Source organism: Plectropomus leopardus, chromosome 24 (genome assembly GCF_026936395.1).
Source record: "Plectropomus leopardus strain MGB_pleo_1.0 chromosome 24, ASM2693639v1, whole genome shotgun sequence".
Classification (NCBI taxonomy): Eukaryota; Metazoa; Chordata; class Actinopteri; order Perciformes; family Serranidae; genus Plectropomus; species Plectropomus leopardus.
Genome location: NC_142199.1, coordinates 373,607 through 387,556, shown reverse-complemented (window position 1 = coordinate 387,556; position 13,950 = coordinate 373,607). Strand labels below are relative to the sequence as shown.

Here is a 13,950-nt window from a genome sequence, read left to right as displayed (position 1 = left end):
AATACTCAAAACATCCTAAAATCCCCAAAACATCCTAAAATCCTAGAGACCTGTTAAAATATTTCAAATATTATAAAATCCTAAAATTGTCCCAAAATCCTCAAAATGTCCTAACATCATAGAAACATGTTTTGTTGTTAGTATTTTCTGCAGCAGCAGTTTGTTTGTTTGTTTGTTTGTTTGTTTGTTTGTTTGTCTGTCTGTTTGTTTGTTTGTGAAACGATGGTCAGGAGGCGGAGTCAGAGGGTTACACAGAGTTTATTGATTACATGGTTCAGTCTGACTCGAGTCAAACAGGAAATGTTCTTTGGCAGCAGAAACGTTCTGTTAGTGTAAAAATAAACATAGAAATATAGAACAACAAACATGATGATTCTGATCGTCGATCAGTCTGATCATACTGATCGACGATCAGACTGATCAGTGTTTGTGTCGCTGTGACAGTCGTTAATACTCCTGTGTGGTTAATAAAGGGTTAAAGTCGACAGGCTGCTTATCAATCAGCTCATTGATCAAAAGAAACCAAACATCAATAATAATAATAATAATAATAATAACAATAATGAAAACTTCTCAGACAGCAGAGTTCCTCTCAGGAACACAGGTTCTAACAGACAGGAGAACCTTCAGAAAACTACCAAGCTGGAACCTCAGTGGAACCTTGAGGGAACCCAAGTGGAATGTCAGAGGTACCTTGTAGGAACCCTGTGGTAATCTTTGAGAGACCTCAGAGGAACCTCAGGCAGAACGTAGAGGAATATTAAGGGGAACCCCGGAGGAACCAAAAAGTAAAACTTTCTGGGAAAGCTTGGGGAACTTTGTCCAATCACAGGAGAACCTCATAAGTACTTAAGTTTAACTATAGGGATCTTTTGGGAATTTTAAGAGTCTTTGAGGAACCTTGGAAGGACTTTATGGGAATGTTAAGGCTATATTCGAAGTAGAACTTCACAAAATATTCTAGGAACTCTAGAAGGAACCTTGGCCTTTGGAGTTAGGGCAGCCTTTGACGAATCTCGGAGGAATGTTTGGGAAACAGTGGTAGAACCTAAGAGGAACCTCAAGGTGAGTATGACATTAGACTGTATGGGGGATCATTTGTGGAACATTAGAGGAACATTTTGTATTCTCAGGGATCTGTTAAGCACCATTTTTACCTCAGTGACCCCTGAGTTCTCTGTGTTTGTTAGAACCTTGTCAGGTTCTTTTTGGGTCCCGCTGATTGAAATGTTACATGTATGTTAAAGTTTATATCAGTATAAAACAAACAAAAACTAAAGAACCACGGATCTCTACCTTTAAAGCGTTCTTATTTTTAAGGTTTTCAGATCAGCTGAAGAACATAACGTTAAAGTTCTACAACTTCATTCGAAACTTTAAAAATCAGAAACGTGTTTTTGCCTTTTAGTTAAAAAGTTGGAGATCCATGTTTTGTTTTGTTTTCTTTAGTTTTTGTGTTCACGTGTGAAGAACATCAGCAGAGACGATCAGATATGAGGAACTTTATCAAGAACAGCGATATTCAGCAGGTAACAGCTCGACGTTCTAAAGGAACATTGATGTGGATCGTGTGTTTAGCACTCCTCCTGTTTCTCCTCCTGCAGCAGGGTGGAGGACAGAGCGTACTCCTCACTGACTCCCTCTGAGACCACCGACACATCCGCCTCCATGCCGGACGCCTCCGCTTTCTTCACCTGCTCCTGCTCCTCCTCCCCGTTCTGCTCCTCCTCCTTCACCTCCTCCTGCTCCTCCTCTCTCTCCTCCTGCTCGGCCGGAGCCAGCTGGGCATGGACCTCGGTAAAGGGGACCTCCTGGTCAGAGCTGGCCAGCGGGGACAGCTGGACGTCGGCCTCGGCGGTGACGGACTCCCCCACCGGAGGGGAGGCGTCAGGAGGCTGAGAGTCGGAGCTGCTGCGAGGCTGCAACACAGAGGTCAGAGGTCAGAGGAACGGCCGGCACGTTCTCGTCAGTCCAAACATGTTGCCACTTTGTTACTGGACTTTAACGTCTGCATCTTACGCCCTAAGTATCCGTCTGCTGCTGACTCTCCGGGATGCTGCAAACAACACAAGAACGTCCCAATGTTTTTTACAGCATCCTGGAACGTCAACAAAAAATGCGATAAAGTTTAGGTCTCTGCAACAAAACAATGTGATTAAGTTTCTGCAACGGAAGCACATGGTTACGTCTCGGCAACAAAATCACGTGATTCTGTTTTGTCAACTAAAGCACGCGGCAACCAATGTGGGGATGTCGACAAAATCACGTGGTGAATTTTGCAGAATGTTGTTTAGCGACCGTAACCAGCATCAAAACATAGAACGCACCAGATCGTTCTGTTCTTGATCGTTCTTGCCTCAGGTTTGACAGCAAAGGTTCCACAAAACACGCTGCGTGTCCTGGAAATCTCTGTGGATGGGCATGTTAGTGGAACCTTGCTGAGGGGACTCATGGGGAAACGTTAGAGGACTGTCATGTGGTACATCTAGATGAAACTTTGAAGAGCATTGGTGGCACCTTTAGAAAATGTGAGGGGAACCTTAGAGGAACCAAGAGTGTTTCAGATTGATGAGAACATAAGAACAAGGTACCTTCCTGATGCTGAAGGTCAGAGGGGAAACCTTCAGACTGGAGGTTCTCTGTTTGATCTTCTCTCGTTGTTCCTGAGAAACGATCTTTGTTCCAATCTTTGTCATCTTCTTCTCAATGTTCTGCCTGGAGAACGCCTTCTTCAGACTGTCCACCTGCGGAGACAGAGAGACCGTTACACCTGTCTGACCAACAGAACACCTGTCTGTCTGACAGAAGACCTGTGTGGCTGTGTCTGTGGTTCTCACCTTCTTCAGACTGGAACGTTTCAGTTTCTCGGCTCTGGATTTCTCCATGTTCTCCAGATCATGTGGCCACAGCTCCTCGTCCTCCAACTCAGCCTCCAGCCCGACGTCCTCATCAGATGATAGGTCGATGGTATGGAGCCCGCCCTCCTGGCATTGGTTGCCCTCGACGACACCCGCCACCGATTCATCGCCTTCTTCCAAAATCTCATCACGAGGGAATGGAGGAGGATCCTTCACGAAAACAGTGGAGGGAATCTCGTTCTCCTCCTGAGGAAAACAAAAAATATGGGTAGATATCTGAAGAACCTTACCTGGAACTTTACTGTCTGAGGAGAACCAAACCATCTTTGGAGAGCTTTACTGATGAGACCATTAAAATCTGTGAAGAACCCTTATGTCTGTGGAGAACTTGCCTGTCTGTGGAATACCATACTGTCTAAGGAGAACTTTTCTGTCTTTGGAGAACTTTTACATCTGAGGAGAACCTTACTATCTGAGGAAAACTTAACTGTTGTCGGTGGAGAACATCACTATATATGGAGAACCATACAATCTTTGGAGAACTTCACTATTTTGAAGAACCACACTGTCTTTGGAGAGCCTTACTATTCACAGGGAGCCATATTCTCTGAGAACTGTATTTTCCGAGGAAAACCTTACTATCTACAGAGAACTTTATGCTCTGAGGGGTTTCTTGAATTTCAGGACACTTTTAAGACGTTTTTGGGATTTTAGGACTTTTCTAATAGTTCAACACATTTCTAGGATTTTAAGACATTTCTCGAATTTTAGAACACTTCAACCATTGTTGGAGAATGTTACTTTCTGAGGAGACCTGTGCTATCTTTGGAAAACTTTTTGGGAGAACCATACTTTCTGTGGAACACTTTACGAACTGTGAAGAACTATACTTTCTGTGGAGAACTTTGCTCTCTGGGATGAACCATTCACTCTGTGGGGAAATTTAAATGTCTGTGAAGAACCAAATTTTTTGTCGAGAAAAACATGATCTTTGGAGAACTTTGCTATCTTTAAAGAACCAAACTTTTTGTGGAGAAAAACACTATCTTTGGAGAACTTTACTATTGAACTTTTGATATCAGAGGAATACCTTAAGTGGAGAACCTTGAATGTCTGCGAAGAACCACAGTACATACTTTTTGTAGAGAACCGTAACTGGAGAATGTAACCTGACCTGTCTGAGAAGAACTTTGCAAGCTGTTGAAAAACATACTATCCATGAAGAACCCTGCTGTCAGTAGAGAACGTCACTATCCTCAGAGAACAGTACTGTTAATGGGTCCATTCAGTAGATTTTAAAGTACAAAACAATACATTCAGCCTGAAGAGTTCTCTCCCCTCTCAGAACAAGAACCAGGAGAACCTGACAGGCAGGAGAACATCATTGAAAGGGTTAAACAGAACCACACCCACTGAACACACTCACACATGCTCTGAGGAATGCTGGGAATTTTAGGGAGGACAGGAATATTTAGTGTCTGACACACACACACACACACACACACACACACACACACACACACTGAAAACACACACTAATACACACACTAATACACACACGTACACACTGAAACACACTCACACATGTACAGTGTTCTGGTTACAACCTGAAACTGACCGCAGGGTTCTGACCTGAGAACAGCTGACGGATCGACTCACTGACCTCAGAACACATTTTGTTGTTACCATGACAACCGGACAGCATGATGTCACCTCTGTTCTCCAGTTCACTTCCTCCTCCAGCTGACGACCAAATAAGGTCACAGACTGACAACCAGCAACAGACTGAGAGACAACCAGAGAACCACAGTGCTGTCTGTGGAGAACCTTCCTGACTGTGAAGAACCTTCCCGTTTATAGAGAACCTTCCTGTCTGAGGAGAACCTTCCTGACTGTGAACAACCTTCCCGTTTATAGAGAACCTTCCTGTCTGAGGAGAACCTTCCTGACTGTGAAGAACCTTCCCGTTTGTAGAGAACCTTCCTGTCTGTGGAGAACCTTCCTGTCTGTGGAGATCCTTCCTGTTTGTGGAGAACCTTCCTGTTTATGGAGAACCTTGCTCTCTGTGGAGAACCTTGCTCTCTGTGGAGAACCTTGCTCTCTGTGGAGCACCTTCTTGTCTGTGAAGAACCTTCCTGACTGTGAAGAACCTTCCTGTGAAGAGAACCTTCCTGACTGTAGAGAACCTTCCTGACTGGAGAACCTTCCTGACTGTGGAACCTTCCTTTATAGAGAACCTTCCTGTCTGTGGAGAACCTTCCTGACTGAAGAACCTTCCCGAGAACCTTCCTGTCTGTGGAGAACCTTCCTGTCTGAGGAGAAACTTCCTGTTTGTAGAGAACCTTCCCGTTTATAGAGAACCTTCCTGTCTGAGGAGAACCTTCCTGTCTGTGGAGAACCTTCCTGACTGTGAAGAACCTTCCTGACTGTGAAGAACCTTCCTGTCTGAGGAAAACCTTCCTGACTGTGAAGAACCTTCCTGTCTGTGAAGAACCTTCCTGTCTGTGGAGAACCTTCCTGACTGTGAAGAACCTTCCTGACTGTGGAGAACCTTCCTGACTGTGAAGAACCTTCCCGTTTATAGAGAACCTTCCTGTCTGTGGAGAACCTTCCTGACTGTGAAGAACCTTCCCGTTTGTAGAGAACCTTCCTGTCTGTGGAGAACCTTCCTGTCTGAGGAGAAACTTCCTGTTTGTAGAGAACCTTCCCTGCCTGTAGAGAACCTTCCCGTCTGTAGAGAACCTTCCTGTCTGTGGAGAACCTTCCTGACTGTGAAGAACCTTCCTGACTGTGAAGAACCTTCCTGTCTGAGGAAAACCTTCCTGACTGTGAAGAACCTTCATGTCTGTGAAGAACCTTCCTGTCTGTGGAGAACCTTCCTGACTGTGAAGAACCTTCCTGACTGTGAAGAACCTTCCTGTCTGAGGAGAACCTTCCTGACTGTGAACAACCTTCCCGTTTGTAGAGAACCTTCCTGTCTGAGGAAAACCTTCCTGACTGTGAAGAACTTTCCCGTTTGTAGAGAACCTTCATGTCTGTGAAGAACCTTCCTGTCTGTGGAGAACCTTCCTGACTGTGAAGAACCTTCCTGACTGTGAAGAACCTTCCTGACTGTGAAGAACCTTCCTGTCTGAAGAGAACCTTCCTGACTGTGAAGAACCTTCCCGTTTATAGAGAACCTTCCTGACTGTAGAGAACCTTCCTGACTGTGAAGAACCTTCCTGTCTGAAGAGAACCTTCCTGACTGTGAAGAACCTTCCTGTCTGTAGAGAACCTTCCTGACTGAGGAGAACCTTCCTGACTGTGAAGAACCTTCCTGTCTGAGGAAAACCTTCCTGACTGTGAAGAACCTTCCTGACTGTGGAGAACCTTCCTGACTGTGAAGAACCTTCCTGACTGTGAAGAACCCTCCTGTCTAAGGAGAACCTTCCTGACTGTGAAGAACCTTCCTGTCTGAGGAGAACCTTCCTGACTGTGAAGAACTTTCCCGTTTGTAGAGAACCTTCCTGTCTGAGGAGAACCTTCCTGACTGTGAAGAACCTTCCTGACTGTGAAGAACCTTCCGCTTATAGAGAACCTTCCTGTCTGTGGAGAACCTTCCTGACTGTGAAGAACCTTCCCGTTTGTAGAGAACCTTCCTGTCTGTGGAGAACCTTCCTGTCTGAGGAGAAACTTCCTGTTTGTAGAGAACCTTCCCGTTTATAGAGAACCTTCCTGTCTGAGGAGAACCTTCCTGTCTGTGGAGAACCTTCCTGACTGTGAAGAACCTTCCTGTCTGAAGAGAACCTTCCTGACTGTGAAGAACCTTCCCGTTTATAGAGAACCTTCCTGACTGTAGAGAACCTTCCTGACTGTGAAGAACCTTCCTGTCTGAGGAGAACCTTCCTGACTGTGAAGAACCTTCCTGACTGTGGAGAACCTTCCTGACTGTGAAGAACCTTCCTGACTGTGAAGAACCCTCCTGACTGTGGAGAACCTTCCTGACTGTGAAGAACCTTCCTGACTGTGGAGAACCTTCCTGACTGTGAAGAACCTTCCTGACTGTGAAGAACCCTCCTGTCTAAGGAGAACCTTCCTGACTGTGAAGAACCTTCCTGTCTGAGGAGAACCTTCCTGACTGTGAAGAACCTTCCTGACTGTGAAGAACCTTCCTGTCTGAGGAAAACCTTCCTGACTGTGAAGAACCTTCATGTCTGTGAAGAACCTTCCTGTCTGTGGAGAACCTTCCTGACTGTGAAGAACCTTCCTGACTGTGGAGAACCTTCCTGTCTGAAGAGAACCTTCCTGACTGTGAAGAACCTTCCCGTTTATAGAGAACCTTCCTGTCTGAGGAAAACCTTCCTGACTGTGAAGAACTTTCCCGTTTGTAGAGAACCTTCATGTCTGTGAAGAACCTTCCTGTCTGTGGAGAACCTTCCTGACTGTGAAGAACCTTCCTGACTGTGAAGAACCTTCCTGTCTGAAGAGAACCTTCCTGACTGTGAAGAACCTTCCCGTTTATAGAGAACCTTCCTGACTGTAGAGAACCTTCCTGACTGTGAAGAACCTTCCTGTCTGAGGAGAACCTTCCTGACTGTGGAGAACCTTCCTGACTGTGAAGAACCTTCCTGACTGTGAAGAACCCTCCTGTCTAAGGAGAACCTTCCTGCCAGTGAAGAACCTTCCTGTCTGAGGAGAACCTTCCTGACTGTGAAGAACCTTCCCGTTTATAGAGAACCTTCCTGTCTGTGGAGAACCTTCCTGACTGTGAAGAACCTTCCTGACTGTGAAGAACCTTCCCGTTTATGGAGAACCTTCCTGTCTGTGGAGAACCTTCCTGACTGTGAAGAACCTTCCCGTTTGTAGAGAACCTTCCTGTCTGTGGAGAACCTTCCTGTCTGAGGAGAAACTTCCTGTTTGTAGAGAACCTTCCCGTTTATAGAGAACCTTCCTGTCTGAGGAGAACCTTCCTGTCTGTGGAGAACCTTCCTGACTGTGAAGAACCTTCCTGTCTGAAGAGAACCTTCCTGACTGTGAAGAACCTTCCCGTTTATAGAGAACCTTCCTGACTGTAGAGAACCTTCCTGACTGTGAAGAACCTTCCTGACTGTGGAGAACCTTCCTGACTGTGAAGAACCTTCCTGACTGTGGAGAACCTTCCTGACTGTGAAGAACCTTCCTGACTGTGAAGAACCCTCCTGTCTAAGGAGAACCTTCCTGACTGTGAAGAACCTTCCTGTCTGAGGAGAACCTTCCTGACTGTGAAGAACCTTCCCATTTGTAGAGAGAACCTTCCTGTCTGTGGAGAACCTTCCTGACTGTGAAGAACCTTCCTGACTGTGAAGAACCTTCCCGTTTATAGAGAACCTTCCTGTCTGTGGAGAACCTTCCTGACTGTGAAGAACCTTCCGTTTGTAGAGAACCTTCCTGTCTGTGGAGAACCTTCCTGTCTGAGGAGAAACTTCCTGTTTGTAGAGAACCTTCCGTTTATAGAGAACCTTCCTGTCTGAGGAGAACCTTCCTGTCTGTGGAGAACCTTCCTGACTGTGAAGAACCTTCCTGACTGTGAAGAACCTTCCTGTCTGTGGAGAACCTTTCCTGACTGTGAAGAACCTTTCTGACTGTGAAGAACCTTCCCATTTATAGAGAACCTTCCTGTCTGAGGAGAACCTTCCTGACTGTGAACAACCTTCCCGTTTATAGAGAACCTTCCTGTCTGAGGAGAACCTTCCTGACTGTGAAGAACCTTCCTGACTGTGAAGAACTTTCCCGTTTGTAGAGAACCTTCATGTCTGTGGAGAACCTTCCTGTCTGTGGAGAACCTTCCTGACTGTGAAGAACCTTCCTGTCTGTGGAGAACCTTCCTGTCTGTGGAGAACCTTCCTGACTGTGAAGAACCTTCCTGTCTGAGGAGAACCTTCCTGACTGTGAAGAACCTTCCTGACTGTGAAGAACCTTCCCATTTGTAGAGAACCTTCCTGTCTGTGGAGAACCTTCCTGACTGTGAAGAACCTTCCCGTTTGTAGAGAACCTTCCTGTCTGTGGAGAACCTTCCTGACTGTGAAGAACCTTCCCGTTTGTAGAGAACCTTCCCGTTTGTAGAGAACCTTCCTGTCTGTGGAGAACCTTCCTGACTGTGAAGAACCTTCCTGACTGTGAAGAACCTTCCCGTTTGTAGAGAACCTTCCTGTCTGTAGAGAACCTTCCTGTCTGTGGAGAACCTTCCTGTCTGTGGAGAACCTTCCCATTTGTAGAGAACCTTCCTGTCTGTGGAGAACCTTCCTGTCTGTGGAGATCCTTCCTGTTTGTGGAGAACCTTCCTGTTTGTAGAGAATCTTCCTGTCTGTGGAAAAGCTTCCTGTTTATGGAGAACCTTGCTCTCTGTGGAGCACCTTCTTGTCTGTGGGGAACCTCTCACCTGGAAGATGAGAACCTTGAAGTTGTTCCTGCTGATCAGGTGGGCGTGGTTTGCCTCCAGCTTCTTCACCTGGACACCCTGACGTTCCATCCTGTCTCGCACCTGCAACACAGACAGGTGAGATATGTTTACAGACAGGTGACACATGTTTACAGACAGGTGACACATGTTTACAGACAGGTGAGATATGTTTACAGACAGGTGACACATGTTTACAGACAGGTGACACATGTTTACAGACAGGTGAGATATGTTTACAGACAGGTGAGATATGTTTACAGACAGGTGACACATGTTTACAGACAGGTGAGATATGTTTACAGACAGGTGACACATGTTTACAGACAGGTGAGATATGTTTACAGACAGGTGAGATATGTTTCAAAATGCTTGATATATTTAATTTAATGTCAGGGTGTGATGTATATATTTGGTGTCCAGGTGTGTATCGTTAACCTCCTTCATGGTGACGGATGGTGTGATAATATTTAAGGACAGGTGTGACATATATTTAAGGACAGGTGTGACATATATTTAAGGACAGGTGTCCAGGTGTGCGTCGTTTACCTCCTTCATGGTGACGGACAGCTTGCGGCTCTTGTCCAGCAGCTTGCTGACGGTGTTGGACGTGTGACTGTGGCTCTTGGACAGTTTGGTCATGTCGGCCTGGATCCCTCTGACCACGCCCTCCATCTCCACCTGGTGCACCTGAGACACAACCAACCAATCAGCAGCCTGCTCATTTATGGGCTCAACTGGACAGCTAACGGCTAACATGTTAGCAGACGTCTCAGTCTGCGAGGACTTTTTTCTGCTGATGTGAAAACGTGTGAGGAATCTCCAGTCGCAGCGCAGTGAAACATGTGGTGCCCACATTATTTAACCCACGAGTTTCTGCCAAAGGTCATGTGACGCCTTCGGCCCAGGGGTCATGTGACGTATGCCAGATGGACAGATTTAGATCTTTGGGTCCAAAAAAGGACAAGAAACAAGGTCAGAGAGAGACGAGAAACCGTTTCCAAGCTAGAGCTTAAATGGACTGTTTTTTGAATAGAGTTTGGTTTGAGCAGTTTCTGTAAAACATCAGGATCAACGTCTGTTCTGCTTCTTCATTTAGTTTCAGATAAAGTCTAAAGTGTCTAAATCAACAGTTTTTTAAGTGGGGTTTGGTTTGGGTGTTTTTACGGACGTGGCAGCCTGAACTTGGACACTTGTGTGATATTTATCACGTTGGTTCTGTTTCTTTATGCAGTGAGGCATAAGTCAACTGTGACGACTAAATCGGCTGTTTTTTAAGTGGAGTTTGGTCTGGAAAGTTTGTCAGGACACTATTTTCAATTTTGTTATTGATTTTTTGTTATTGAATTTTTTTCATTCTTTTTAGGTCATTTTTGGGGTGTTTTTTCTATTTGTTGTAAAATTTTGAAGTTTTGTGTTTATTCTATTTATTTATTAATAGTTTGGATTTTTTTTGGGGGGGGTCTCCTGTTTTGCTTATAATATTGTGTTTTTTTTTATTCTTTTATGTAATTTTTTTCTTCTCTTGATAATTTTGATTTTGGGGAGGTTTTTGAATTCATTTATTTATTTATAAGCTTTTTATTTATTTAGCTTTGAGGTTTGTAGTGTTCTGTTTGTTTGTTTTTGTTTGTTTGTTATTTTTAAAAACATTTTTTGGTCTTAGGACTGTTTTTTTTAATAATTTTAATATTTTTGTCATAATTGGGCGTGTTCTTTTTATAGTTTATTGTTGTTTTGAAGATCTTTCTGCACCGAGTACTTTTATTTTTAATACATTAAGTACTTTTTCCTGATTGTATTTTTTACTAAAGCACTATATTTAATGCAGGACTTTTACTGTAACAGAGTATTTTTACAGTGTTGTGGTAGTACTTTTACTAAAGTAAAAGATTTATTTACTTCCTCTGCCACTGCAGTCTGTACTGGTCCACGTTTCTGGTCTGTCTACTGATCTCTGAGTTCTGGTCTCTGAGTTCTGATCTCTGAGTTCTGGTCTCTGAGTTCTGGTCTCTGAGTTCTGATCTCTGAGTTCTGGTCTCTGAGTTCTGGTCTCTGAGTTCTGATCTCTGAGTTCTGGTCTCTGAGTTCTGGTCTCTGAGTTCTGATCTCTGAGTTCTGGTCTCTGAGTTTCTGGTCTCTGAGTTTCTGGTCTCTGAGTTTCTGGTCCCCCTGGGTCATGTGGTTTAGGCGTGGCTCACCTCCATCTTGTTCTGGTTCTCCTGGACGGCGTCCAGCATGTTGACCAGTTTGTCCAGCAGCGTGAGGACCGTGATGGCGTTGACGGGACCCTGAGCCATCGTCTCCGGGTCCAGTCCTGCCAGAGGGGACGAGGGTGAGACCTGGTCCTCCTCCTGCTGGTCCTGCAGGTCCTGCAGGTCCTGGTTCTGGGAGGGGACCAGCAAGTCCTGGCTCTGGTGGGTCTCGGTGGTCACCATGACGACTCTGTCCTCAGTCCGACCGAAAACTCCCAAAAACTGCAGCGACGAAAAACTCTGAGCTCCACCTCACTGCTCTGAGTGTGTGTGTGTGTGTGTGTGTGTGTGTGTGTGTGTGTGTGTGTGTGCTGCGCTCTGATTGGCTGGCTCAGAGAAAAACTTTCCGTCCAACTTCCCAACTGTGGAAACATCCACACCTTTAACCCCGTGAGTGCCAGAGCAGCTGTGTGTGTGTGTGTGTGTGTGTGTGTGTGTGTGTGTGTGTGTGTGTGTGTGTGTGTGTGAAAAGAGACGGACTGCTCCTTTAACAAACAGGAAGAGTCTTTTACTGTGAAGGGCTCTGCAACACTCTCCTGTCTTAAAGAAAATCAGAAATATCAAAATAAAAGACACTTTTAAGAAATAAAAACACGGAGGAGAAAATAAACAAACACACGTTAATAAAAACTCATAAACAAAATGATAAATATTATAAAGAGAATTCTGTTCAGTTTCATTTCATTTGATTAATAAAAAATGAAAATAGTTAATTCAAATCTAATATTAATTAATTATTATAATGTTGAAAGTAGAAAGTAATTTTTATTGTTATGAATAAAATAAAAAAACAAATGAGTAAATCAACATCATTGTGTTTATTATACTGTAAGTCTAAAGGAAATGTATATTTCTATCTAAAATACAATGAATACAAACATTGAATAAATAATATATAAATATATACATAATTGAATTCATGTAAATGAATGTAAATTTAACTTTAAAAAAAGTATAAAATAAAATTACAAAATGACAAAACAGAATGAAAATAAAAAGGATGAATAAAAAACAAATAAATGTATAAAAATATAAACTGATCACAAATTAAATAAAAGTAACAAATAAATAAATGCTTTTAGTACTTTTATACGATAAATAATGTATTTTTTAAAATTCTGAATAAAACATAAAAATCAAATAAATACTTTTTTTTTTTTAAATGAAATTAGACCATGTGAGACGGTCATGAAGGGGTTAACTCTCTCTCCACAGCTTTTCGCCTGGAGCTCAGTGTCTCTCCACCACACCCAGAGGGAGGGGGGTGTTACCATGGCGACGGGGCAGGCCGGGCCTGTTACCATGGCGACGGGGGGCAGGTCTGTGTTTGTGTTTGTAGAGAGAGAGCGAGGGGGGGGGCGAGCGAGGTTTTCTTCCAGATGACCTCACCCCAAAAACACGAGAGTGTGTGTGTGTGTGTGTGTGTGTTACTGTGAGTGTGTGTGTTACTGTGAGTGTGTGTGTGTGTGTGTGTGTGTGTGTGTGTGTGTTAGTGTGTGTGTGTGTGTGTGTGTGTGTGTTACTGTGAGTGTGTGTGTTACTGTGAGTGTGTGTGTTACTGTGAATGTGTGTGTGTGTTGTTGTGAGTGTGTGTTACTGTGTGTGTGTGTTGTTGTGAGAGTGTGTGTTACTGTGTGTGTGTGTGTGTGTGTGTGTGTGTTACTGTGTGTGTGTGTGTGTGTGTGTGTGTGTGTGTGTGTGTGTGTGTGTGTGTGTGTGTGTGTGTGTGTGTGTGTGTGTGTGTGTGTGTGTGTGTGTGTGTGTGTGTGTGAGTGTGTGTTACTGTGTGTGTGTGTGTGTGTGTGTGTGTGTGTGTGTGTGTGAGTGTGTGTGTTGTTGTGAGTGTATGTTACTGTGTGAGTGTGTGTGTTGTTGTGAGTGTATGTTACTCTGTGTGTGTGTGAGTGTTACTGCGAGTGTGTGTGCGTGTGTGTGTGTTGTTGTTGAGAGTGTGTGTTACTGTGTGTGTGTGTGTGTGTTGTTGTTGTGTATGTGTGTGAGTGTGTGAGTGTGTGTTACTGTGTGTGTGTGTGTGTGTTGTTGTGTGTGTGTGTGTGTGTGTGAGTGTGTGTGTTTCTGTGTGTGTGTGTGTGTGTGTGTGTGTTACTGTGTGTGTGTGTGTGTGTGTGTGTGTGTGTGTTACTGTGAGTGTGTGTGTTGTTGTGAGTGTGTGTTACTGTGTGTTACTGTGTGTGTGTGTGTGTGTGTGTGTGTGTGTGTGTGTGTGTGTTGTTGTGTGTGTGTGTTCCTGTGAGTTACTCTGTGTGTGTGTGTGTGTGTGTGTGTGTGTGTGTGTTTCTGTGTGTGTGTGTGTGTGTGTGTGTGTGTGTGTGTGTGTGTGTGTGTGTGTGTGTGTGTGTGTGTGTGTGTGTGTGTGTGTGTGTGTTACTGTGATCCAGTATCGTCTGACTGACGCCTGAAG

At 44.3% G+C, this 13,950-nt stretch overlaps 1 protein-coding gene across 1 annotated transcript; it reads right to left on the bottom strand.

Moving 5' to 3' along the window:
* Positions 1-239: 239 nt before the first annotated feature.
* On the bottom strand, positions 240-11,806 carry cavin2b (caveolae associated protein 2b). The gene is made up of 6 exons (XM_088074800.1): positions 11,475-11,806; positions 9,823-9,963; positions 9,256-9,357; positions 2,838-3,104; positions 2,592-2,744; positions 240-1,919 (listed from the first exon to the last, which is right to left on the bottom strand). The coding sequence occupies exons 1-6, from the start codon at positions 11,709-11,711 to the stop codon at positions 1,575-1,577; spliced, it is 1,245 nt and encodes a 414-aa protein (XP_087930926.1). The 5' UTR covers positions 11,712-11,806; the 3' UTR covers positions 240-1,574.
* Positions 11,807-13,950: the final 2,144 nt, after the last annotated feature.

What these genes read in the sequence shown, in the direction of transcription:
- cavin2b (XM_088074800.1), bottom strand. Translation starts at nt 11,711, where the DNA reads ATGGTGACCACCGAGACCCACCAGAGCCAGGACTTGCTGGTCCCCTCC. An exon ending in TGTCCGTCACCATGAAGGAG is followed by an intron (nt 9,358 to 9,822) that starts GTAAACGACGCA and finishes TCTGTGTTGCAG; the next exon opens with GTGCGAGACAGGATGGAACG. An exon ending in TCAAGGTTCTCATCTTCCAG is followed by an intron (nt 3,105 to 9,255) that starts GTGAGAGGTTCC and finishes TGTTTTCCTCAG; the next exon opens with GAGGAGAACGAGATTCCCTC.